We start from the raw sequence: 24,782 nt of genomic DNA, 5'->3' as shown, positions 1-24,782 counted from the left end.
TGTGAAAATGGGCGTGGTCACAAACAAAGAGACAAACTCCCACATCACGCGGTGGTCTATACCACGTGACCAGGGGGACTGAGAGCAGTCGGTGACAGTCTAATCACTCTGTCAATACATAAGTACTGAGTGCATGATCACACTCACCTGATACAGTCAGTGTAACAGCATCACTGGTGTGGGAGTAACGTGATCCTCCTGTCTCTGATCCTCTACAGGTGTATTCACCTTCATGAGTATCTTTAACACCACCGATACTGTACTCCTGTTCACTACTGACAGTTCTCTCTGAACCCTCTTTCGTCCAGCTGTACTGCCACCTATAGACTCCTCTTCCCTCTATGTCACATCTGAGAGTGGCAGTCTCTCCCGCAAATACCTGTGGATCAGGCTTTATGGAGGCCACAGCTTTTGGTCTTGCTGTGGAAAGATCATCAAATCCACTGAATAATTGTTTTTTTTAGTGAAGTTGTTTTCATGTATATGCAGATAATGGAAAACAGAAAGAAGGCTATTTATAAACCTTTAACTGTTACTAAAACAAATAATATGTAACAGTAGATAAGCATGAAGATTTTCTCAAATTGTGTAAATGATAAATAAATGTTGTAAATAACCTCCGCAAATTGCATTAGGCACTACTAATATAAACAAGAGGGGGTGTTGATTTCCAATAAAATTATTCATCTCAAATTTCAGCCAGACATTATTCATCTAATATCTAAGCACAATGGTTAACATGGAAATGTTAAGGCCACATCAAGATCCGTTTACAAATGTGACAAAGGTGGAATCCTGACAAGGAAAACTTTTTGGGGAATGCAGTGATGTACTGATTTTATTACTCCGTTAAACCAAGCGTGGTGGAAACATACTGCACAGGTTGTAAAAAAACCAAACAAATTAGTAGTCAAAATTGAGTGTGAGCAATAGACACATGGCACATACTTCATTTGGTGATTAGGAGTAATTGCTGAGTATTTTTTTCATATATTGTCATGTTGTATAATTGCACTTTTTGTCTTGATTTGGGGATCTATATTTCTGTGTAAGTGTTACATGTGATGAATCAGTGGGACCTGCAGGAATTATTTTTGTGGGGGGAGGGGCAGATGGTGGAGAAAGTTTTTGGGGTGCGTGATAAAGTGAAATACAGCATATAGGAATTTCAGGTACACAAGTTAATACAGTGTGATATTGTAAGGGTTGGCACCAGGCCGAGGCCCCCTCGGGCCACCAGAGGGAGGCCTCGAGTCAGGCACACTACTAATCAGGCTGGGCTACACCTATATAAACTCAGTGACCCAGTCACTCAGTGTGGGGTCTTTGCTAAAGTGTTGAGCCAAGCTCCTAGCCGGTAACCTTTGGGTATTGAGGTCTGTGAGCCCTTGTGCTACACCTCTCTTCAGCTCTGCGAGGGTGTCATTGTTATTACATGTCCCCTCCCCTCTCCAGTTTTCCCTCTCAAGTCTGTCTCTCTCCCAGGGTTCTCCTTAGCCATTAAAGTTCCTCCCTGTTTTCTGGTTTTGTTTGGGAAGTTTTAGTTTTGTTTTCCCCAGGTCATCGGGGTTGCCGTTCTTCCCGTGTCGTCCATTGTTCTCCCTTATTCCATGCTTGGTGTGGTGTTTAGTTTTTCCTCTTGTTTTACCTGTTCTAAGATCTAATTGTTTTGCACACAGGCCCACCATCCTCAAATTATTTACACATATAACATAGTGCCTTTCTAATACCAAAAGGCGCTTTACAATCTAGAATCTAGCTACCTCGCTACATTTCACTAAACTATGAAGTGCACCTTTATTTTTTGGCTATAGTTAGCACTGCTTTGTTATTTAAATGATTGTGAATCATGATGGAGGATTTTGCTAATGTTCACACAATTAACTGAGGTGCTTTCTGTATTAATATTAATATTAATACAGAATTAATATTAGCTAGCTAGTTATATATCTATGTTAACAATAACAGCTATCTACCTAGCAACCTAGTATAGTACCTACCTTATTTGCATCTGTACACAAATAATGCATTTGGTGTCTTTCTATAAAAACATACAGTATGAACTCATAGATAGATCTAGATAGATAGATCTTTTTTTTATCCTTTTAGACAAGTTTAGAGAAAACTGTGTTGGGAACAAGGCCAAAATAGTCCAATATTGATGTTCAAAACATTAAAACTGGAAAATGTTCTTCCAACACTTTGTAGGTGTAATAAATCCACAGATTGGGATGGCACTAACCCTGTAACAGTATCTTTATACCCAAGGAACCATGATCCTAAATTCCATCAGACTCAAAACTTACCAGGGCAGCCAGGTTTTCTCATCCCACAGAGATGTACAAGTTTCTTTTCCCACAGCTTCACAAAGTAATAACTTGATATTTTAACCTACTATGATGTCAAATGGTAATCAGCCAGTAATGTTTGGGTATCTTAATATTATCGTTAAACTGTGATGTTTGGTTTTATTATTTGAGAAATGTCCTTTGTTTCATTATTCTCTTCAATATTCATTTGCTTTATTCCTCACAATCAATTTACGTTTATGTTGCTTACCTCCTGTTTACTGTAAACAAATTGTTAACCACTTGAAATTGTATTTACTAGAAATCTTATTTGTACCAATTAAGCAGAACCCCTAAACCCTTAGTCTATGAGTTACCACCAAAGAACTTTAACAAGAATGTTTTGTGCCAGGTGTGCACATTTTTGTTTAGCATTGGTTGCTTTTCTTGTTGCTGGTAACCCAGTGAAAAGCCTTGTGTGCAGAGATGGAGGCGGGACTACTGCTTTAAAGGTGGACCACCTTGCTGAAATGGAGCAGCACTGATCTGGGGCATGCTAGAGATCAGTTACTTAAGACATCTTGCGAATTTGTGAACTCTACTGTTGTTGAGTGTTATTTATGAGATTACTGTTAGGTCTCCCCTATCTGTCAGAGTGGACAAGTAAGGTAACGTGGTTACAGGTGAATACAATGTATAGATGTGGTATCTCAGGGGCGGGTGCCACTTTATAGTATTGTTAATCAGGAAAGTTATACGGTAGGCAGGGAAGCCGTTTTATTATTTCCGTTTCTTTGGCACCATCCACAATGTCCACCTGTACTTCTTGACCACTCAAGATTTGTTCTCATTCCTTAACCCACGTGCTCTCGCCATTGATGTCTGTTTTTATCGCTAAACGGAAATAGATATAAACACAGAAGTTATTAGTGTTGGTTTCATGCTCGGTTACTTTACACACGCACACACTTCTCATAGGACTGTTACAACCTGTTGTCTTGCCATCAACCAGGAGCATGTAACAAAGAAGAAATCAAGACTTAAACTTTTCTTTTTAAAACTAAGCCAATAACCTCTACAACAGTCATCAAGAGCAAGCATGGGTCACATAACCACTGATACCAAAGCTCCTGTTTCTGAAAGGCCTAACCTAAAAGGCCTCTGACTCTAACTGAACCAGCTCCTAACTCCAATCCCATGGGTCAAGAAAACCTGGTCATTTCATTGTCAGTGGCCTATATCACTCATGCAAGGTCAATGGACTAGAAAACAGACTCTCTCTAAAGGCCATCCAGATGATATAATGGAAATGGACTCTCTCTCTCTCTCTCAGTGCTATCCAGATGGTTTGACATTGTCGAGCCTAATGACTCATAAGGACAGACATTTCCTTTTTATGTTACCAGCTGATATAAATAGTTAATTTAACTGTTTATACATCAAATCTGGTCAGTTAACTCCTTCCTTTCATCTGCTAAGCAGCCTCTTCAGTCCTAATTAGTTCTCTCTCAGGTTGTTTCAATAAGTTGTCTATTTCTTCTAAGTCTTCCAGTTATACTTTGTCACACTCTCTCAAAACGAATCTTGTTTGGTATTGTTTGATAAGCATGCTCTGCCCAGTTAATCACTCTCACAGGTTACTTAAACAGATTTGATTTTCTTTCCATTCTTTTTCTTTATTTATCAGTTAGCCACTTCAGTCCACATGAATCTACTTTGAGTTAATTTGTTTCCGTTACAGTGTTTGTTACATATTTTGTAATATAACGATTTTAGTGAACTCAGTACCTCTGGTCATTAGTAGAATCGTAATCAATGATTTATATGCATGTTCTCCTATTTCTGTTTATCCAATAAATATACCCTTAGAAATAACTCTTGTGAGTAAAGAGTGGTATTCTACTTTTTGGTAGATGAGACATCATGTTATCGAAGTGGTGACCTTTATGGGTTGAGACTGAATCAATAATCATTAATACATTAATTTAAATGATTTCATTTTCCCTGGTAATCAGGGTGGTGTCCAATTATTATCAATTTGGATGGACAATTTATGAAAGTTTTATATTTATCTATGAAAATATCTCATAGATCTCATACTACATAGATTGCTTTATTATTCCTTAACTTATAGTACTGCTATTCTGTATCTCACAGTGTAGTGTATGGGGTTAAATAATATACCCATTATTAGGTACACGTGGTCTACATTTAACAGTTACATTTATATCTCCGTCAATGTACAATATCAAATATCAGAATACTGCCTTTGCTTATTTATGAAATCTCAACACATGCATGTGTGTGACTTCAGGAAGAGAGTGGCAGAGGGGCTTGTAGAGACAAAAGTGCAGATACATAAATCACTATGCAGATGAAAATATAAAACATCACTTACCAGCTGCTGTGATCTTGACTACGTCACTGTAATGTGTGTAGTATTGTCCCCTTTGTGCAGCACAACCATATTCTGAAGTTCCTTCTTCAGAGACTGTCACATCCATTATATTGTTTTTTCTTACAGTGGTCCATGATTTTGGCTGCTGAGGGTAAATGTTCCATAAAAACGTCCATCCAGTAGACTGCTGTACCTCACAGCTTAGAGTAACAGTGTCTCCAGTGTAGACAGACGTCTGAGGCTTAACCTTCACAGTTGGTTTGGGTTTTGCTGTTAATATGAAATGATGAAGGTATTAGAATCTCCATTTACAACACGAGGGGAAACTTTATTATTTGTGGAAATAGCAGCATTTGTGCCTAATGTGGCATTTAGATTCAGTGAATTCATTTAGATTCAGATACTAAAAAAGCTGCAGTGGTGAAGGTTGGACGTGTAATGTATTATTAAAATTATCAAAGTTGCATAACAAGTATGAAGTATTCCAAAATGAATGCTTGCTGGGTTTAACCAGCTTTTCCAAGTTTCATTCATACTGAACCAAATCCTGCTTATGCACAATATATAAGCACCACCAATCTCTGTATGTATAAAAACAATGATGTATTACAATGAGAGACAAGTGCCAGTGGAGTAGGAAGGGATATATGAATAAATTGAGACTATTTACACTTGGTCTTTTCATGCATCGTGTATCAGGAATGTCCAATTGAAAGCAAACTGTAAACTGTACTATCACATCAGTTTGATCACCATAATTTTAAGAGAGCAAATTCATTATGAAGATGTTGGTCTCTGATTGCAAGTTCAAAATAACAGTATTCTTTTTTCACTTTTAAAATAATTTGCTGTTGCCAGTGAAACTTTATAGTGACGGCACAATGGGAGTCACTGAAAGGAGCAGTGAAGGGGATGTGTAGGGTCCTTTATTATGGAAGCAGCATCTTTCCTCTCAACACACCATCTGTACAGCTCTGATAGTGGACTTTGCCTTTCTGATTATTTATTCTCACCTGGTTTTACTCTTGGCAGTGAGAAAGGTGCACTAGGATGTAATATTGCAAAGTTGATCTGATTCAACAAGGGATTTAATCAACGAATGAAGCATTGTTGATATTTCATATATACAAAATCATCATGTTGGGAGAAGGACAAAAATTCATTTATTTCTGTGTTCATATATTTATAGGCTTCAACCTGCTCTACTACCCTGAATTTCATCTCTAGAGGTTCAAAAAGAGAATGAAAAGAGTTAATTTCTTGATTCTGTACACAGCACAACTACTCAGTAGTAGCTGAGGACACTTCTCCAAGTGAAGGGTAGTCCTCATACTATGTGTCACACTCACCCTGAGACACAGAGTGAGCAGCATTTATGCAACATTTATGGCACACAGTGTCTCTACCTGGGAAGTTTTTCCATGAAACTTTCTTCCCTACAAGACATCTACCACGGTCTTATTGTACAGGTTCTGTTTGATTTTGTTGACACAGTTTTTTTGTCACATCTCTCATACTTTTGGTACTGAGATGAATTCCTGATTGTCATCTTGCTTCTGATGGCATCTCATTTCATGTCAGGGGTTTTTCCTGCATCTACACTACAGTGTAACACAGCGTGTTGATTTTTCACAGTCTCATTTTCACATATTTTTAGTATAGACAAGGCTAGAGCTAAATCAGCATCTACCTGAAGAAGTTCAGTCAGTGTCTTTTTCCAACTTCTGTTCTTTCCCTGATTAATTCTTCAATATTGTGCTAAAATGTCAATGCTTTGATCATTTATGAACATTTATGATAAATTGCACTGTACTTTCCCCTCTTCCTGGCACTGATAATTAAACTGGGCTCTGTCAAATACTGTATGATGTTATACATACCAAAACAGAGCTGCGTTTTGATGTATTTCCTTTTTGTCTAACTCAGTCATTGACATACAGAGAATACTGTCTGCATCATCTCCCATAGCCAAGATTTCACCTGGTGTTCTTTCGTTTTTAATACGCAGTTGAGATTCACTGTCAGATCCATGTGGGCCACTCTGATGTGTTGGATAAGTTAAAGGGCCCTAAATGTGTTATGTGTATTGCCAAAACTGCCATTATCTTTTTTTCAGTGGGTTAGTAGCTAAACTAGTAATATTTTAGTTGGCATTATGAGTCTATGTTATGCATTCATGTTTTGCAAACAATTTGTCCTCTCTTTTATGTCTGGTGTTCCAGATATGGCTAAACATGGATTGTTAAAATAAAACACAGACATATGTGACTTACACAACATTGCCAACTTTTATAAGCATCTAAAAATAGTGCTTATTTAGCAGACACTGAGGCACAAGTGGATTCTCAATGACCGGCACATCTATATGAACAAAGATGGATTCAACACACAGTATTTCAAATTAAAATAAATTATATGAAACCATTAATCAGACAAAATTCCAGACAAAAGCTGGTAACAAAATTAAGACTAGAAAACTTGAGAAACATGAAAGCTTCAGTAGAACCTCTGAATAAATAGTCGGATTGGAAGAATCAAAACAAAATGAAAGACACGTATCGTGCAATATGTTGTTATCGATGGGTTAAACTCTTTGTCACTACTGTGTTTCTCTCTTACCATCAATAGAAATTGTTGAACCCCATTTATCATTTACACCAATTCTGCTCTAAGGTGTTAATTCCTGACCTACTGAGCGCACCATCAACCATATGCCACATTTATCACTTAACTAGCTGCTTCCCCAGATGCATTTCACACTGTACGTCTCAGCTTGCACAACAATGCCAACTTTTGTCACCCTGTAAAAAGGTGAAAACAAGTGGTGAGGCCTGGTAGGCAACACGTAGCTCAGATGATCAAAGTTGTGTAACCAGTGTAAAATATTTGTATTCCAAGGGTGATGTTGGGTGATCTTGTTTTTCCTCTTGATGTTTCATGAGTGCTGAAGCAAATCCAAATGCAGAACTAAAATCAACAAAAAGCAAGTATGCATATGCCGTAGGGTCTTCTAGATGCTTCGGAATAAAATGTATGTAATGGTGTTATCATGTTCCTTTAGGAACTGGTATACTATTACTCCTATAATCTATTTCTGGTGGACAAGGAATTGCTATAATCGGATTAAACAATTAAATTAAACAATTCTGCCATTCATGTTTGTAAAAATGGCTTATTGGAATGATGTAATGAATATGGTTATGGTTCCTAAGAATCATAACTAAAATAGACCTAATGGGTATTACTGGATATACTTGTGCTCTCTCACAACTCGTTTTCTCCATTTCTTTTTCTGTCAGTTTCTCTCTCCTGCATAGTGTACAGAATATGTGCATAAGCAAGTACGAGCAGAATGCAGCATCAAAGGGCTTTTCATGCCACATTAGAGTTTGCCATTATCTGTCTCTTTTAACATGTTTCTACACAGTCAAGAGTGTATTATAGTGAGCCAGTTCACAACCACATCCTCTCATTATAATTCCTCTCAGGCTCCCTGTTTTAGCACCAGAATGTTCTACATTTTGCAGTAAAGCTAAATGTATTACACTGCCCAATGCTGGATCATGTTAATCACACTGCTGTCATTGAAGTAATTTATACCAAATTTCCAGCTTGTTGCTCAATTTATGTTTCACATTCTGTGTACCTCTGTACTCATCTCTGTACTGTGCTTATCTCTGTACTTATTCTAAAAAGTGCCAGTGGAGCAGCAAGGGATGCAGATAAATAAACTCTGTAGTACATCATCATAATAAATTACCAAGCAATACTAAACAAGTATTTATGTCTGATGAGGGTGGATGAATCTGGCCTAAAACTCCACAAACACTGTAGCAGGAAAGGAAAACTAGCAGGTTTTATGACAGTGTGATGATAAATGGAATGGATGAGCCCTTCACAATTAAATCATTTATAAAGAAATAAAGTTTATAAAGTTTGCTCACTTTGCCTATTATAAGAAGAAAATTAAAATGATTAAAACAACTGTAAATAAAATATTTTCTTTGATCACATTAAGGTTAATAGAGTGACTCCATTGTTAGGATGTGTGTTTCTAATCACTCTCAATACATATGTACTGACTGCATGGTGAGATGAGTTTACTGAACATTGATCACACTCACTTCTCTGATGCCATTGCTCTCATTTAAATAATTTATGAAGAAATATTTAGGTTTGTGAATTGTTTGGTGGGGTTTTTTGCAAATTATTCTGTAAATATTAAAATGATTAAAATAAAGTTTAAAAAGTTAAGAGAGTGACTCCATTGTAAGGCTGGACGAAGGACGAACATATCAGCATTCACAGAAAACCAGGTAGGTGACCACGGACAACAGGTTACAAACATAACATGCGATACTATCGTGAATTTAAAAATGTAGTTGAACATAATCAAACAAGAACTTGATAAAAGATGGACAACCCTGTACTCTCCTGCAACAGTTTAAATACACGCAGACATTAGACACGGAAGCCGGTACAGGTGTGTGAACATGGGCGTGGTCACAAACAAAGAGACAAACTCCCACATCACGCGGTGGTCCGTACCACGTGACCAGTGGGACTGAGAGCAGTCGTTGACAGTCTAATCACTCTGTCAATACATAAGTACTGAGTGCATGATCACACTCACCTGATACAGTCAGTGTAACAGCATCACTGGTGTGGGAGTAACGTGATCCTCCTGTCTCTGATCCTCTACAGGTGAATTCACCTTCATGATAATCTTTAACACCACCGATATTGTACTGCTGTTCACTACTGATAGTTCTCTCTGAACCCTCTTTCTTCCAGCTGTACTGCCACCTATAGACGCTGCTTCCCTGTATGTCACATCTGAGAGTGACAGTCTCCCCCACAAATACCTGTGGATCAGGCTTTATGGAGGCCACAGCTTTTGGTCTTGCTGTGGAAATATAATAATATATTTCTAATAAAACATTGCTTAAAATAGTAATACTTTGATGAAGCTGTTCACATGTCTATGTACTATAAATCTACTGGTATCACAAAACTAGAGCTGCTTTTTCTACTGTATCAAGTAGATGTGAGACAGCTACAACACCCAATACAATCAGTGTGAGGGCTCCACTGGTCTGTGAGTATTTTGGCTCTTACTGACTTTGTTTGCATACAGGAATTAGCACCTTCATGGAAGTAATAAATATTAGGGATTGGCTACTCCTCCTTATGTATATCATCGCTAAACTATTTGTACTGCTGATTAATATCAAATATGTGAGTGACCTCTGCTAGATCAGATGGCTGTACTTTCTTTTTAGCCTATGGTCTCACTTTCCAACATAATGAATACTTCTGCAACGTACACCGTATATCTAATGATTAATAACAATATTTAATTATAAATGTAACATCATATATTTTTCTAAATAATTTCAAAGCCAAAGTATAAGGAAAACAAAAAAGGAAAACTTACCTAATACTGTAATTTCAGCCACCTCACTGTAATGTGTGTGGTAGTTTCCCCTCTGTGCCTTGCAATAATACTTGAATCGTCCTACATAAGACACTATCCAACTTATTGTCTTGGAATGTTCATCTGTACTGGTCAGCGTTCCTGGGTGTCCATTGTATTTGTACCAGAGAAACTTCCATCCTACAGACGACTGTATATTACAGCTCAGTGTAACGATGTCTCCAGTGTAGACAGAGCTCTGAGGCTGCACCGTCACAGATGGTTTGGGTCTTACTGTTGATATAAAATGATGACTGTATCAGAGTCTCACACTACACAAGTAGAAGCCTTTACACCTTAAGATAGACTTTGTGTCTAATGGAGCACTTTGTTCAGTGAGATGAAATTGTCGCGATTAGCCCCTCCCTAGCATCCTGTCATCATGGTTACCGAGTCTCATGTCTTTGTTCGGTTTACTTCCCAGTTTTGTTTTCCATTCTGTTCTCTTCCTTTGCGTTGTTCTGTTGTAGCCTATTTCCATTTTTGTTTTCATATTGTTCCCTGTTACTATGTTTTCTCAGATTCCCGGTTTTGGATCTCTGAACCTGGACTATTGTAACTACTCTGATTTTGGATTTGCCCCTAATAAATCTCACTCTTCTCAGCGAATGCGTCCGCCTCCTGATCGCTCTGTTACAGAAATGATGAATGTATCAGTTTCTTCATTTACAGCACAAGTAGAAGCTTTATCGTCAGACGCTTTGTGTATAACGCAGTATTTAGTTTCAGTGTTTACTGAAAAAGTGTAAAATATTTGTATTCCAAAGTTCCTGCTTGCTGGGTGATATTGTTTTCCTACTTGATGTTTTATAAATGCTGAACCAACTCCTGCTTAGTGCACAATATATGTGCATATCCAGGTACACACCTCTGTGCTTATAATAAAAAGATAAACACCTCTAGCACAGAGATTAATTTACACTTGATTGCTTCATGCGTTTTGTGTCTGGACAGCCTAATTTTAGAAGAAGAATAAAATGATGATGAAAACAAACAACTGAAATTAGTGCTACATCATATTGATCACACTAGGTTTTAGAGCAACTCTGTTGTGAAAGTATAGATCCCTAGTCATTCGCAACACTTGAGTACTGAGTGCATGGTGAAGTGAGCCTGGGGTTAATTAATATTGAAGAGATGATCACACTCACCCGATATATACTATGTGCTTATTTAAGTAGTTTGGTTCACTGATATGAAATGATTAATGTATCAGACTCTGCCCTTAAAACACAAGCAGAAGCTTTATCATCTTAAGATGCTTTGTGCCTAGTGCAGTATTTACATTCAGTGTTTACTGAAGAAGTTTTAGTGGTGAAGCCTGGTAGGCAACACATTGCCTAAATGATCAAAGTGGTGTAACCAGTGTAAAATATTTGTATTCCAAAGTTGATGCTGGCTGATCTTGTTTTTCCTCTTGATGTTTCATGAGTGCTGGACCAAATCATGCTTAGTGTGCAGTATATGTGCATAAGCAAGAATGAGCAGAATGCAGCATCAAAGGGCTTTTCATGCCATATTAGATGTTGCCATTATCTGTCTCTTTTAACATGTTTCTACACAGTCAAGAGTGCATTATAGTGAGACAGTCCACAACCACATCCTCTCATTATAATTCCTCTCTGGCTCCCTGTTTTAGCACCAGAATGTTCTACATTTTGCAGTAAAGCTAAATGTAATACACCACCCATTGCTGGAGCATGTTAATCACACTGCTGTCATTGAAGTAATTTATACCAAATTTCCAGCTTGTTGCTCAATTTATTTTTCACATTCTGTGCACCTCTGTACTCATCTCTGTACTGTACTTATCTCAGTACTTATTCTAAAAAGTGCCAGTGGAGCAGCAAGGGATGCAGATAAATAAACTCTGTAGTAAAGCATCATCATAAATTACCAAGCAATACTAAACAAGTATTTATGTCTGATGAGGGTGGATGAATCTGGCCTAAAACTCCACAAACACTGTAGCAGGAAAGGAAAACTAGCAGGTTTTATGACAGTGTGATGATAAATGGAATGGATGAGCCCTTCTATGTAGGGAAAGAGAGTTTGTTTTAAATACATCACTCATCCTTTACTGAGAGAGACACACATTTGTACTATCTTTGTCATTGCTCACAATTCAATAAATTATAAACAAATTACTAAAGTTTGTTCATTTGCCTATTATAAGATGAAAAATAAAATGATTAAAACAAACAACTGCAAAAATATTACTTCAGTTTGATCACACTGAGGTTATGTGACTCACTCCATTGTAAGGATGTGTGTTTCTAATCACTCTCAATACATAGGTACTGACTGCATGGTGAGGTGAGGCTGAGTTTACTGAACATTGATCACACCTGCTTCTCTAATGCCATCGCTCTCATGGAAATAATTTATAAAGAAATATTTATTTGTGGATTGTTTGGTGATTTTTAATTTTTTTATGCCAATTACAAGATGAAGATTAAAGCAAAGTTGAGTAACTCCATTGTAAGGATGTAGGTGTCTAATCACTCTGTCAATGCATGATCACACTCACCTGATACAGTCAGTGTAACAGCATCACTGGTGTGGGAGTAGCGGGATGCTCCTGCCTCTGTTCCTCTACAGGTGTAGTCACCTGCATCAGACTCTTCAACATGGCTGATTATGTACTGATTACTGTCTGAATTCTTTTTCCCAACACTTCCTTCAGCAGAATGAACTGGATTATCTCCATCTCCTTTCTTATACCAGTTGTATGTCCACTCACTACTTCCATATTCCGGTATGACACATTTAAGAGTGACAGTCTCTCCTATGAAAAATTCTGTCCAGTCATGTTGTAATGTAAGTGTAGCTTTTGGTTGTTCTGTAAGAGCACAATATTTAAAAAATATTATTCAATATTAAAGTTTCCCACTTGATGTTTCATGAGTGCCGAACCAAATCCTGCTAAGTGTGCAATACACATGCATAAGCAATTACACACCTCTGTGTAATATTGTTCAGTGTTAATGTTTCTGATACACGCTATGCATTCTACACTTTAACAAAAATAAATGATTTTTGTATAGTTACCTGCCTCGTTTTCCAAACTATCTAAATTGGCTCAATTTTCAGCCAATTTTCAGCTAATAAAAAGAAAAACTGCTCTTTTATAAGTACATTCCTTACTGATCCTTTAATACCTATTGTCATAACACAATACATATGGCATGTATATTGGCTAATTATTGATGTAGAAATACATGAACCAAAACAATTGTCACACCCTCTAGATCAGATCAGTCTGCCGATCAGTCATGCCTAATTATTGATGTAGAAATACATGAATTAGGCAATTAAAAAGATCATTCTTTGAACTAAAGCAATTGTCACACCATTTGCTACAGTCCCTCCTAGAGTCCACTGATCAGTCAGGCCAATCTATTAGCCACTGTGCACACCCCTGTCTGCACATACACTCTCATCCTCATCAGGAACTCTTTAAACGTCACTTCTACAATCCTCACTTTGCAAAGTCTTGTTAAGATGTCTCGTGTTGTAAGCCGTCTCTCTTGTGAATTGGCTCCGTGCCCCGTACATTCTTGCATTGTTTTTTCACCTTGCCATCGTCCGTCGATGTTGCTCCTTTTTGCCCTGCTGATTTTTGGACTGTGAGACTCTCTTTTGCATTGCCTGGTTTCCCACTGCCTGCCCCTGTTTAACCATGCTCTGCCTGACTACACTTGAAGGTTTGTTTGATAGTATGTTTATTAAATGTTCACCTGCATATGCTTGCTCTATCTGTCCTTACATCAACATTATTTGGACATTCCAAGTTGCTATTTACAGACTCTAGTTCTGCTTTTAACACTTTTTTGCTCCTTCCAGACTAGAGCCAAGTAGCCTTGGTCTTTATAAGTCTATCTGCAGCTGGGTATTAGACTTTCTGACACACAGACCCCCAAGCGTGAAGACTGGTGCTCAGTCACACTAAGCATGAGGACACCACAGTGATGCAGAATATTACAGCATGACACAGAGGAAGGACATGTGCAGAATAACACAGTATGAGATCAACACTGTAGAGTAACATAGTATTACCATTACATTATTACATCAAACCATTAGCTTACTATATACATATATGTGTTAATACATAACTGTATGCATTGAACTGTATTACTCTGCCCTTTACATTCACTACTTACAATGTTTTGAATGCTATGAATGTTTCTATCCAGCCAGACTCCATTTTTAGTGTAGACGTTGGGCCCACTGTAATAATTCAATAACAAATGTTCTGTCGTGGTGCGCTGAGTACACAGCAGGAGGGACACCACCACTCCACCCCTGCCCCCACCCACCACACCTGCCCCCTTCCCACCCTCCCAATTATTAATAATCATGAACACCTATTCCCCGTTTGCCCTCTTTTGTTCTCCACATTATTTAAACCCACATGTCGGTGCTGCACTTTTCCAGTCATCCTTTTCCTAGAGCACGTTGCCTTAGCTGCTCTCAAACTCCTTTGTTTGTTCTCAACACACTGAGTTATTACTGCTGCTGTGTCAGGTTGTTTACTCCAGTTCATTAGTAATGATAATAAAGACTCTCCAGCTTTAACTAACTACTTGCCCCTACATCACATGTTCATTACTCAGTATGAACCTCTCTGATCAGCTATTTACTATGTTTCAGGCAGCCAGTAAAATAATCACAAATTATGTTTATTTTAAATGTATATATTCTATGAAGTTTCAATATTAAAAGAATTATAATAATAAAACCTAATGTTCTTCAAAATCTGTTTGGAATGAAGGTTTTAAAAACACAAAGACCTTCATGAGTATACTGTGAGTTTCCCTTTTGTAGACAAAGAGTTAAAATGCTAATCTTATGCTCACTGAAAATACTCTTCTCATTTTAAATTCAGAACAAATAAGAAAAATTGAGCTCAGAATGTCACTTCCAGAATCCTTACATGTAGCAGGATGAGAGATCACATATACATCACGTAAATTACTTAGTGAACATGTTTAAAATATGTCAATATTGTATTATTATTACTGGAGAATTTTAAGAACTGATCTCCTATTGAATCTTATTCACCAGCATATTTGGAAGTTGTTCCCTGTTTCAGTCCACCCTCTTTGTGTATCTGTGTACATGATTACCTGTTTCTGAGTCTGCAACTTCAGTTTCAGTTGTTTGGTCACTACTGACGAGAGGTTTCGGATCTGAAACTAGGAGAAAAAGGAGGAAACTGAAGTGTGCGAACTCTGGTGAGGAAGGTGGACCCCAACTCTAAATGCATGAGTTCTGAGTGGTTCCCATCTGGCACCTGTATATTATGGGATGTGAGTTAATTCTACCTGTATATTATTGGGTGAAAGTTCCTTCTACCTGTGCTGAAAGAACATCTTAGAGAAGTGGTGAGAGAGCTGCTCTGACAGATCTGTGAGGGCTGTAGGAAACAGACCAGCAGAACGAGCTGCTGCTCCTGGGAGACGGGTTTGGCTTCACAACCCTCAGCACCAAAAAGGACTCAAGTTAAGGAGTAAGTGGGAGCTGAGTGTTCAGGTAGGGTGCTTCAGTATGAAGACTGGCTACCAGGGTGCTTCAGTATGAAGACTGGCTACCAGGGTGCTTCAGTATGAAGACTGGCTACCAGGGTGCTTCAGTATGAAGACTGGCTACCAGGGTGCTTCAGTATGAAGACTGGCTACCAGGGTGCTTCAGTATGAAGACTGGCTACCACAGTGCTTCAGTGTCTGTTAGATTAAACCTCAGGCTGTTCTGAGAGACTGTTACACTTGATATTCAGGGTACATCAAGTCTTGTTTAAATAGCTGATGTGCACACATGGATATACTGGTGTGTTAACATTTTGTTATTGTTACTGCTGTTTGTCAGCTGATTCTAAATGGATGAGCTAAACAGACCCAGAAACTCACACTGGCTCATATTATTATTTTGCACATGTTTTGGAGGAGTTTCTGTTCCTGTCTGCCCTCTTCATCTATGTCTGTGCCTGGCATTACTTTTGTACTTTTCTTTCAGTTTCTGCTTTAGTATGGAGCTTGTGGCTACTTGCCTGTAAGTGTGAGGTATGTGTAATAAAGAGCAAAGACTCTGTTTCCTGTCTCTGAGTGGGTCAGCTTGCCATAGCGCCACTACAACATTGAATGTAACTGCAATATTTCAATATATCTTTGGTGGCCAATCTTATCTACCAAGGGCTGTGGTTGCAGGTTTTCATTCCAACCAAGGAGCAAAGACATTGCTATTACACTCAACCAGCTGGTTTTAGTCTTCATTAAGTGGATTAATCATATTGGGACTGGTCATTTTAGCTGTGTGCACTACCTTCAATGCACTTAACATCTGCAGACCCACTGGCCCTTGTGAATAAAACTGCCCACCTCTCAACTAAATGAAGATATGAGTATGAATCACCTTGAGCTTGTACGATGCAGATGAGCAGAAGCAGCACTAGAAATGTGGAGAGGCGTAAACAACATTATGCATTAATAGCACACATTCACTTCTATCACAGGCTCCAAGTGCCTTGAAGAGCTGAATTTGACAAAGTTTCACAGAATCTGTATTAATGCTGGTTCAAACACTATGCTACATTATTCTCAAATCCACATGTAAACTTATCCAAATCAATACTTGTTCATTTTGTACTGTTTTATCTGTTATCCTGTCACTCACTCTATGAACATAAACATCTTCCTGGAACAGACTAAGTAACGTCAATTTCTGAATACCTGTCACTAATTGATTAAATGATTAAATGAAAGTCCTGAAAACATTAACATGCAAATGTACAAATATACCAACAGAGAAATCCAACTCCTGATATAATCAATAAGTAACATTACAATCCAAGTCTTTTCATTCAGAAAAAGAGCAAGTCAGTTGGACCTTATATTTCTTGAAAGTCAAAAGTACCTTAAACTGAAACTCTCTACACTGACTTCAGCATAAAAATAACTTAAAATCCAGCTGAGCTACAAAACTTGATTTAACCACACAGAACTTGATTACTCAGGATCCTCAGACTACATATTAACAACATATTAGCATTCTCTTTAATAACATAATAATGGCATAATTCACTCACAGAGCAGCGCAGAGAGAGGACAGAAGTCCATACTGTCCTGCTAGTGACTGACTGACAATGAGAAATAATGAGTGTTAAAGCCTCAGCACTTCCTGTTTTCTTACAGTTAGACAGAGAGGTGCAGATGAAAATTCACCCATTTCTCATTTTTACAAAAACTAATTTGAGTTACACTTGAGTACTACATCATTAGCATATATAAAAATATATGCAATTGATACTTCAGCAACTACTTAAATCCTCTCCAATAAATAAATAAATAGTGATATATCATATTAAATGCAAGGCATGTGACATCAGTTATTTTATGAACATACATTTTTGGAAATAGCATTTAATTAAATGAAGTTAGTCACCTACAATACCTTACAGTCTGATACAGTAACAAAGTCAACTGGTCAATTAAAAACAGAACTGGCAAATTAGGCATTAATATAATTGCATATACTAAATACAAGTCAAGTAATGGCCATCTTCATGCACAGTACTTTGAAATGAGTGCTAAAATGTAGAATCCTAAAACTACGTCCAAATATGGTGGTGAGGAGCAATAGCAACAGTAAGTTGCAGAGGAGGTACAGAGTGAACTGTTCCTGGCTCTGCATGTGTAGTGAGAAAGTTCTGTTACTGACACCCATAGTTTTGTATCAGAGTGTGAAATGTCGTAGTATAAAATCAGTGTTTAAATATGTTGTGTTCATGGGGTTAAACTCTAAACTGCTTGTTGCTTTTACCCATAGAATTGGTCAAATGAGGTATGAAATAAACTTTATCTATCCAGCTCCATCTGTCCTTACTGCGGTGGTCACCATGGAGATGCATGGTGGGACTGAGTGCTGCTGTGTGTCTCTGTTCTCTGTCCTTTACCTGCTGAGCTGGTGCTGAGGAGCAGCATGTTGGTAAACTGAGACTGGCCAGTATGTAGGTGACAGTCTGGACTACCAAAACTATTTCAGGGTTGTATCCTTTTATTCCATAATGTGTAACTTTATATACAGGTATCTGAAGTTTAAAAATAGATACATTTAAAGAAGTCATTCATTGTGTTTCAGTTCCATCTCTGCTAGACCAAAATAGAACCTAAACCACATCCTCTTATAAAACAGTATGTCTCTGTCCAGCATGTGCTTGTAGCTTTTACTAACTGGCCATGCACACATTTTTGTAAAGTTTTTATGAACATAAATATATTAACACTCATATTGGAATGCTGTTGTGTTCATGTAATTTATGACTAACATTTACCTGACACTTTTTTATCCAAAGCAACTTACAATTATGACTGAGCACAACATGAGCAATTGAGGGTTAAGGGCCTTGCTCAGGGGCCAACAGTGGCAAACTGGCAGTGGTGGTGCTTGAACCAACAACCTTCTGATTACAAACCAAGCACCTTAACTGCTGAGCTACCACTGACTTCACTTGTGTACATAGATCATGGTGCACTGAGTTTGCTATGCTGAGATGCTTCTAACAAATAATACACTATACTGTTCTCAAATATTACTGGTTGAAATAATAAATAAAATTACTGAGCCATTGGTTGTTCTGCCACTCTCTCTGCATCCCTTCCCCAGACCAATCAGAGGCCACAAACTGCTAAATCAAGATCAACCTCCCCCACAAACTACTGACCACTGGTTTCCAGTCACTTCCTCCCTTACTGTGAAGTCTGTGTGATTTGTAGCCTAGTTCTTTCTGTATCAGTGTTCAGAGAAATACAACTGCACAACTGGAGGCTTTTTAGGTGTCTGTTGAAGGCATCACTATGGCTGTAAGAACTGCTTCTGTGTCCTACACATCTGCAGAAACGGTCGTGCCACCACCCACTACAAAAAAGGAGCTGTTATGCCTCTTGCCTCCCATCCAGTCTCGCTCCAGTGCTCTACTTTTCTGTTCTATTACTCATCTGCCCTACCCCAGCTCACACCCTTAATTTACATCACCTCATTCCCAAACTCATTTATGCACAAGTATTCACTCCTCCTTCATCTTCACCAGTTTTACCAAGTCTCTAAAGTTGTGCACTCAGTTACTGAGCTGTATTCGATTATTCCTGCCTGTATCTGATTATTGCTGCCTGTTGTCTCCCTGTAACTGTACTGTGTGGAGCATGGAACACAACCAGAGATTCTTTGTCCAGACTCTGTTCTGTGAAGTTCCTCTACAGCGGTTATGCATGTCCATGTCCTGTCAGAGATGAGGGTTACAAATGGTCAACTGTTATTCTGGACTGTATCAATATCAATATTCTACCATATGCAAGCTGGAAAAATGTGAAGCTCAGCTCCTTATACAGCATTATATAACATAATGCTAAATACTATCAGATTAAACAATACACTAAGTACCAGCTTTAGTTTTATAAATTCCTAACACAATCTTCCTGTAAAGAATCTAAATATCTGCTGCTTGTGTTCAATAGGTTAAATCCTAAATTTGTCCATTTTAAAAGTTAAATCTGACATACCAGGCTGTCTTAGCAATAAAGAAGTTTATAAAGTTGGTTATCCACATTCTCATAACTTGCACTGTGGTATACAATAGCTCATTCTCTGCCCAAATTACTGATTTATTACAATTTGGGGTCAGATACATGTTTAACTTTCATGTGCACCTGTTTCTGGTGTTGGCTGCAAGTGGGATTGAGGTAATTAAAACAGAAACCTCTACATGTGATACTGAAATATGATGCTGCATTAGCTACATGGACATCTACACAGTCAGTGAAAAGTCCATTCTTTGCCTATTTGCTCACGTATGTGAGTTGAGACCTTGTTGTGCTGCAAAAATACAGGAGATACCACAGAAGCTACACATGGTGTGAATGTGCATGTGTAGCTATTTTAGTTTTGTCTTCAGTGAGAAACTAAATGAAAGAGCAGAACTGCTCCTCCGCTTTCTCATTGACTAAACCCACAGAGCTGAACCAGCATAGAAGCCAAACCACAAGAACTCTCTTAAGTCCCTTTATTAGTAAGTGTAAAACCTTGCCAAAAGAATTACAGCTCTGTTCAAGAACACAAATGGAAACATTTCATAACAGACCCTTATAAATACAACATACTAATTTTCCAAGTTTGTTAAAAATGTAATGTTCTACAGCTAGAATTTGACCCTTTATAAACATAAATCATAACTAAATAACATGTGATAGGGTGGAGCTCAGCAAAGAAACAAATGCTGAAAACCAGTTTTCTTACACTGTTAATGAAAACTTACATGCAATGCAAATTTGCAGGCACACAACATACTGAGAGAGCCTGTTGCAGCTCAGTGGAAATGGAGCAGAGGACATAAAACTCAGAAAAAGCTAAAAAGAGATAAAAGACACAAAGTAGAATCAGCAACAAGTCAAATGAAAACAAAAAATAAAAGAGAAGAGGCAGTGAAACATCTATTCACAGTCTAATTAGTGGTCATCAGTGGTTATTGGAATGGGACTCACACATCATTACCAGCTCTGGTTAATGTTACACGATGCTGAAAATAACTGCAGTTAACAGAACATGCGATACCAACTAAGTGGAAGTACTTGGCAATGTATTTTGCCATACTGATGCAAACTTGACAGATTTTCTTTGTAGCCAGGCCATAAATCCACGGGTCTTAATAATAACTAGTTAGTTTAGGGAAAGTTAGACGACTACAAATAACACACGTGAGTTTCAATTATTATGAGAGTAGTGGTACTACTCTAATGATTATTATTATTGTTATTGGTTGGGGTGGCTCTGAAGAATATATCAGATGGGTTATACGGTTTGGTTTATGTAGAATCCTCATTGAATAGATCATCTCAAAAACTGACGGTTCCTTTATTCAACAGTTTCACAAGCACACTGTAAGAGAAAAAGGAAAAAAATACACTTATTTCAAACAGTGTTACCCAAACAATTCACAATCTAGATCCACTTTCGTTAATGCACTTCAATAGCTAGATACGACACCAAAATACATTTAATAATTTGCCAATAAAATCAGTATAAAACCCAATCTACAACCGAAACATAGCATTACTCCCTTCACAACTCTTACTCGTAGATGTGAAGACACATTTCTCATGATTCAGGTTGTTAACTAACTAGCTGTTCGCTACCAAGCACATCAGCATGACCGCTACAGCCAAACTTACACTAGATAAATGGTGTTCGCCGAGAGGGATCATATGCAAAACAAACAATACATGGAGAACAAACAATTAAATAACATTACCTTATTCACCTTCAGCAGAGTGTTAAAAATCCATCTCGTATGCCATTACATCTGTTTGTTCTGTTGCCGGAATAACGGTTTCCACCCATAGACAGTCGATGCTGCCACGGCTCGAACAAGCAATTAAAACACTTCCTGTCCACAATATAGATTTAAGCGTGTCACATTAAAAGTCTCACAAACCACGGAATAATCATTTAAAATATTTCCTAAACAATTTAAATATCCTTAACAACAGAGCAACCAAACAAATCACCAACAATTTAAATAAATAACGGTCACATCAATACACCCATTGGACAATGGCTGTTGTTTGTATTCCTATTTTTGTACTATACAACTCAGCGGTCTTACGGTGGCAGAGCCTCTAGAAAATGTCCCCATATAATCATTCAGTTCAGAAGCAGGACTGAGATTCTCTTGAGATTCTCTTCTCGTGCAGATTGGAGAAGATGATTTAAAGTAAGCAACACCAGATTTCCCTTGCAAATCCACATATACATAAATTCTTAGAAAGAACTTCGAATTAAGTCGCCATTGTGGTATATTCATTCTGTAAAATGTGATTCTATAAACTATTTGAAATTAGTTGTTCCTCAGTATGGCTTCACAATGTACCTTGACAAATGTCCCACCCAGGTAGAATAAATGTCTTTATTATCTCTGTTGTGATTTCACATATGTTTAATGTCAGACCTACCCGTAATGTCACCTCTCATTTTCTGAGGTTTGTCTCACATCATGAATTCAGGATGCTATTGTAAAGAAATAGTAGTTTCATCCTTATGTAAACTAAGCTTGTCATCTTTTTAGAAACAAGTACATCAAGAATTTGAGGCAACTACATGAGAAATGTTTTATGTTTGTTAAATCTGCAACTTTATTTTATTAAAATGTTTCGTTTAAAATTTAATTGCAAGTAAAAACAGATTAGAAGATGCTAACTGTACACAAACACAAAGAACATTTTAGAAATATTATAGTACAATTTGTACATATCAAAGTAATAGAAATATTTGTCACAGTAACAGAAAGGTGGGTGGTCTAGTAAGTAACAATGCTGCCTCCCCTCTGGGGGACTAGGGCTTAATCCCTGTCGGCGAAGCATACTATGCTACACCAGTAAGTGTCCTTGGGCAAGACTCCCAACACTACACTTGCCTTCCTCTGGGACAAACTTGAAAATTGTATGTCGCTCTGGATAAGAGTCTCTGCCAAATGTGTTGATGTGTTAAATACTAAAAAACTAAAATACAATAAAAATATTTAGTTTTGTAAGTAATTAAGATAGATAGCAACAATGGTATTGAACCATTTAAACTTCACAGGATGTGTGTAAAGGAAATATTTGTACAAAAATATAGACACTTGGTGTGTAAGATAAAATAGCAAGAACATGTTTAATATTCTTAATACAAGTGACTATTAACATCAATTGAAACTTCAATCTGGAACTACAGTAAAAGCACCACAACCCCATTACTAGAGCTACAGTTACTGCCAGGTTTTATAAAAGAAGAAAATCCAGAAGGGGAGGTCTGCTTACAAGTTCCTCTTAGAGTAGTGGGAAAAGAGACCTCTCAGATGGAGCGATTCTTATGCAGAGGTTTATAACACACTGGATCCCAAGCTTACTGTTAAAACACATTCAGCACTATATTGGAAATAATTTCATCTCCTTAAACAGACGTTTCAGCCTCTATCAGTTTATAAAGTCAGTTTTCTTTAGTAGTTAATTTCATTCAATGAACCATTTCTGAAGTTTGGTAAATAGATGTTCAGGAAATTGAGAGTTCTTACTTTGAGCTCTGAAGCATTTGATTGCCAAAACAAAGGACACTAGCAGATATGAAGAAGTTGCCAGTAGACTACTAAGGAGTCTGAGGACTGAGAATGGAGCTTCAGAATCTTACACGCATACACACACACACACACACACACACACACACACACACACACACACACACACACATTGTCAAAACATGGCCACCAATCATGAGTGGTGGCTGCAAGAGGCTAATAATGGTAGTCAACATATAAAACCTAAAAACAAGGTTTTTAGCTGTTTTGTTCCATAAACATTATAGAGTCAGAGAATGCACTGGGATTGACCACATTACATTTAAAGCATTTAGCTTATGTTTTGTCAAAAACAACTTACAATTCTGAATGAACACAACTTGAGCAACTAAGGGTTAAGGATCTTTCTCAGGTAGCCAATTTCACTCACAAGGAAGCTGTGCAACATCTGTTCTATATCTGCAGCGAAGGTCAACTGCTCACATCTGAAACGCATTAAGATTCATAGTAAGTTGTTTAAGTCTGGTCCTGTCAACAACATATAATTTAAGGAGATACCAAAATGTTTGGCACTGAAGTTAAATGCAACTCTAATCTGGTCTGGTTTGCATGGGTGATATACTCCAAATGTGGGTAAATAACACCATTCTTCCCCATCCATCACAGAAAGTGCTAGCTCAGTATGATCCTGATCGAAGATTTTTGTATGAATGCCAAAAAAAAGCGACTTACAGCTGGCTCTCTGTTGCTGGGGAGACGTGTTCTCAGTTTGTGAAAGGGAAGAGGAGCTACTCAGCTGTTAGAATCATCTATGCACATCTCTTTGTCCATTAACTGAATGAACTGTCTGTCCTCAATAGAGGCTGTGATCTTATGGTCATCATTTGTTTTCTCAAAAATTGTGCTTCCGCATGTTCACCCTTTTATAGCTGTCTTTTGTGGTGAATTTCTCTTTTAAAAAGAGATAATTTGGGCAAGGGTGGAAATGAGGATGGCCATTGATCAAAATGTTTGTGTTTATACACGTTAATAACTGCAGGCTTGTGGGTGGCACCCAAACAGATATCACCTATTACAGCCTAGCCAAGATCAAACTTCTGAGCATAAGTATGTTGTGTGGGACATTGTACTGGTCTCTTACCTTATGAACTTGAAGAATGTCATGCCCAAAGAGAAGGAGAATCTGGGCATCAAGATCGAGTGGGGAATTGAGATGTGCAATGGGTTCGAGGTGAGGATGGAGTTTTGTGACCTCAGGAGTTGGTATCACAGATCTATCATCTGGAATATGATCACATTCTATGAGGGTAGGAAGACGCACACTTATACTGCCATCTAAAGGCTGAGCAATAAAGTTCATAGCTCTTATTCCAGCAATATCTGTGATCCTGGCACATGTCCCCTGGGAAACATTTTCGTGAGGCAGATCTTGGAACAAGATCTAGAGCTATTGACAGCTCCGCAGATTTCCGTGCAGTTGGCGTTTACAGAAGGTGAGTCCTTTTCCTCCCTGCCATG

The 24,782-nt window shown here is 37.8% G+C and overlaps 1 protein-coding gene across 1 annotated transcript in view; it reads right to left on the bottom strand.

The window, feature by feature from the left end:
• LOC145643527 (Fc receptor-like protein 5) overlaps positions 1–21,588 on the bottom strand; it is a 39,846-nt gene extending 18,258 nt beyond the window's left edge. The window contains exons 1-8 of the mRNA XM_081695035.1: positions 21,465–21,588; positions 20,472–21,091; positions 16,577–16,612; positions 15,295–15,363; positions 12,693–13,004; positions 10,124–10,396; positions 4,687–4,956; positions 148–420 (exon numbers count right to left, since the gene is read on the bottom strand). Of these exons, the coding sequence (XP_081551161.1) occupies positions 148–420; positions 4,687–4,956; positions 10,124–10,396; positions 12,693–13,004; positions 15,295–15,363; positions 16,577–16,612; positions 20,472–20,547 (1,309 nt within the window). The 5' untranslated portion in view covers positions 20,548–21,091; positions 21,465–21,588. The remainder of the gene's footprint in view (positions 1–147; positions 421–4,686; positions 4,957–10,123; positions 10,397–12,692; positions 13,005–15,294; positions 15,364–16,576; positions 16,613–20,471; positions 21,092–21,464) is intronic.
• Positions 21,589–24,782: the final 3,194 nt, after the last annotated feature.

The sequence above is a fragment of the Electrophorus electricus genome, chromosome 13 (assembly GCF_041902795.1).
Source record: "Electrophorus electricus isolate QZ-2024a chromosome 13, ASM4190279v1, whole genome shotgun sequence".
Classification (NCBI taxonomy): Eukaryota; Metazoa; Chordata; class Actinopteri; order Gymnotiformes; family Gymnotidae; genus Electrophorus; species Electrophorus electricus.
This window is presented reverse-complemented; position numbering and strand designations above follow the sequence as displayed.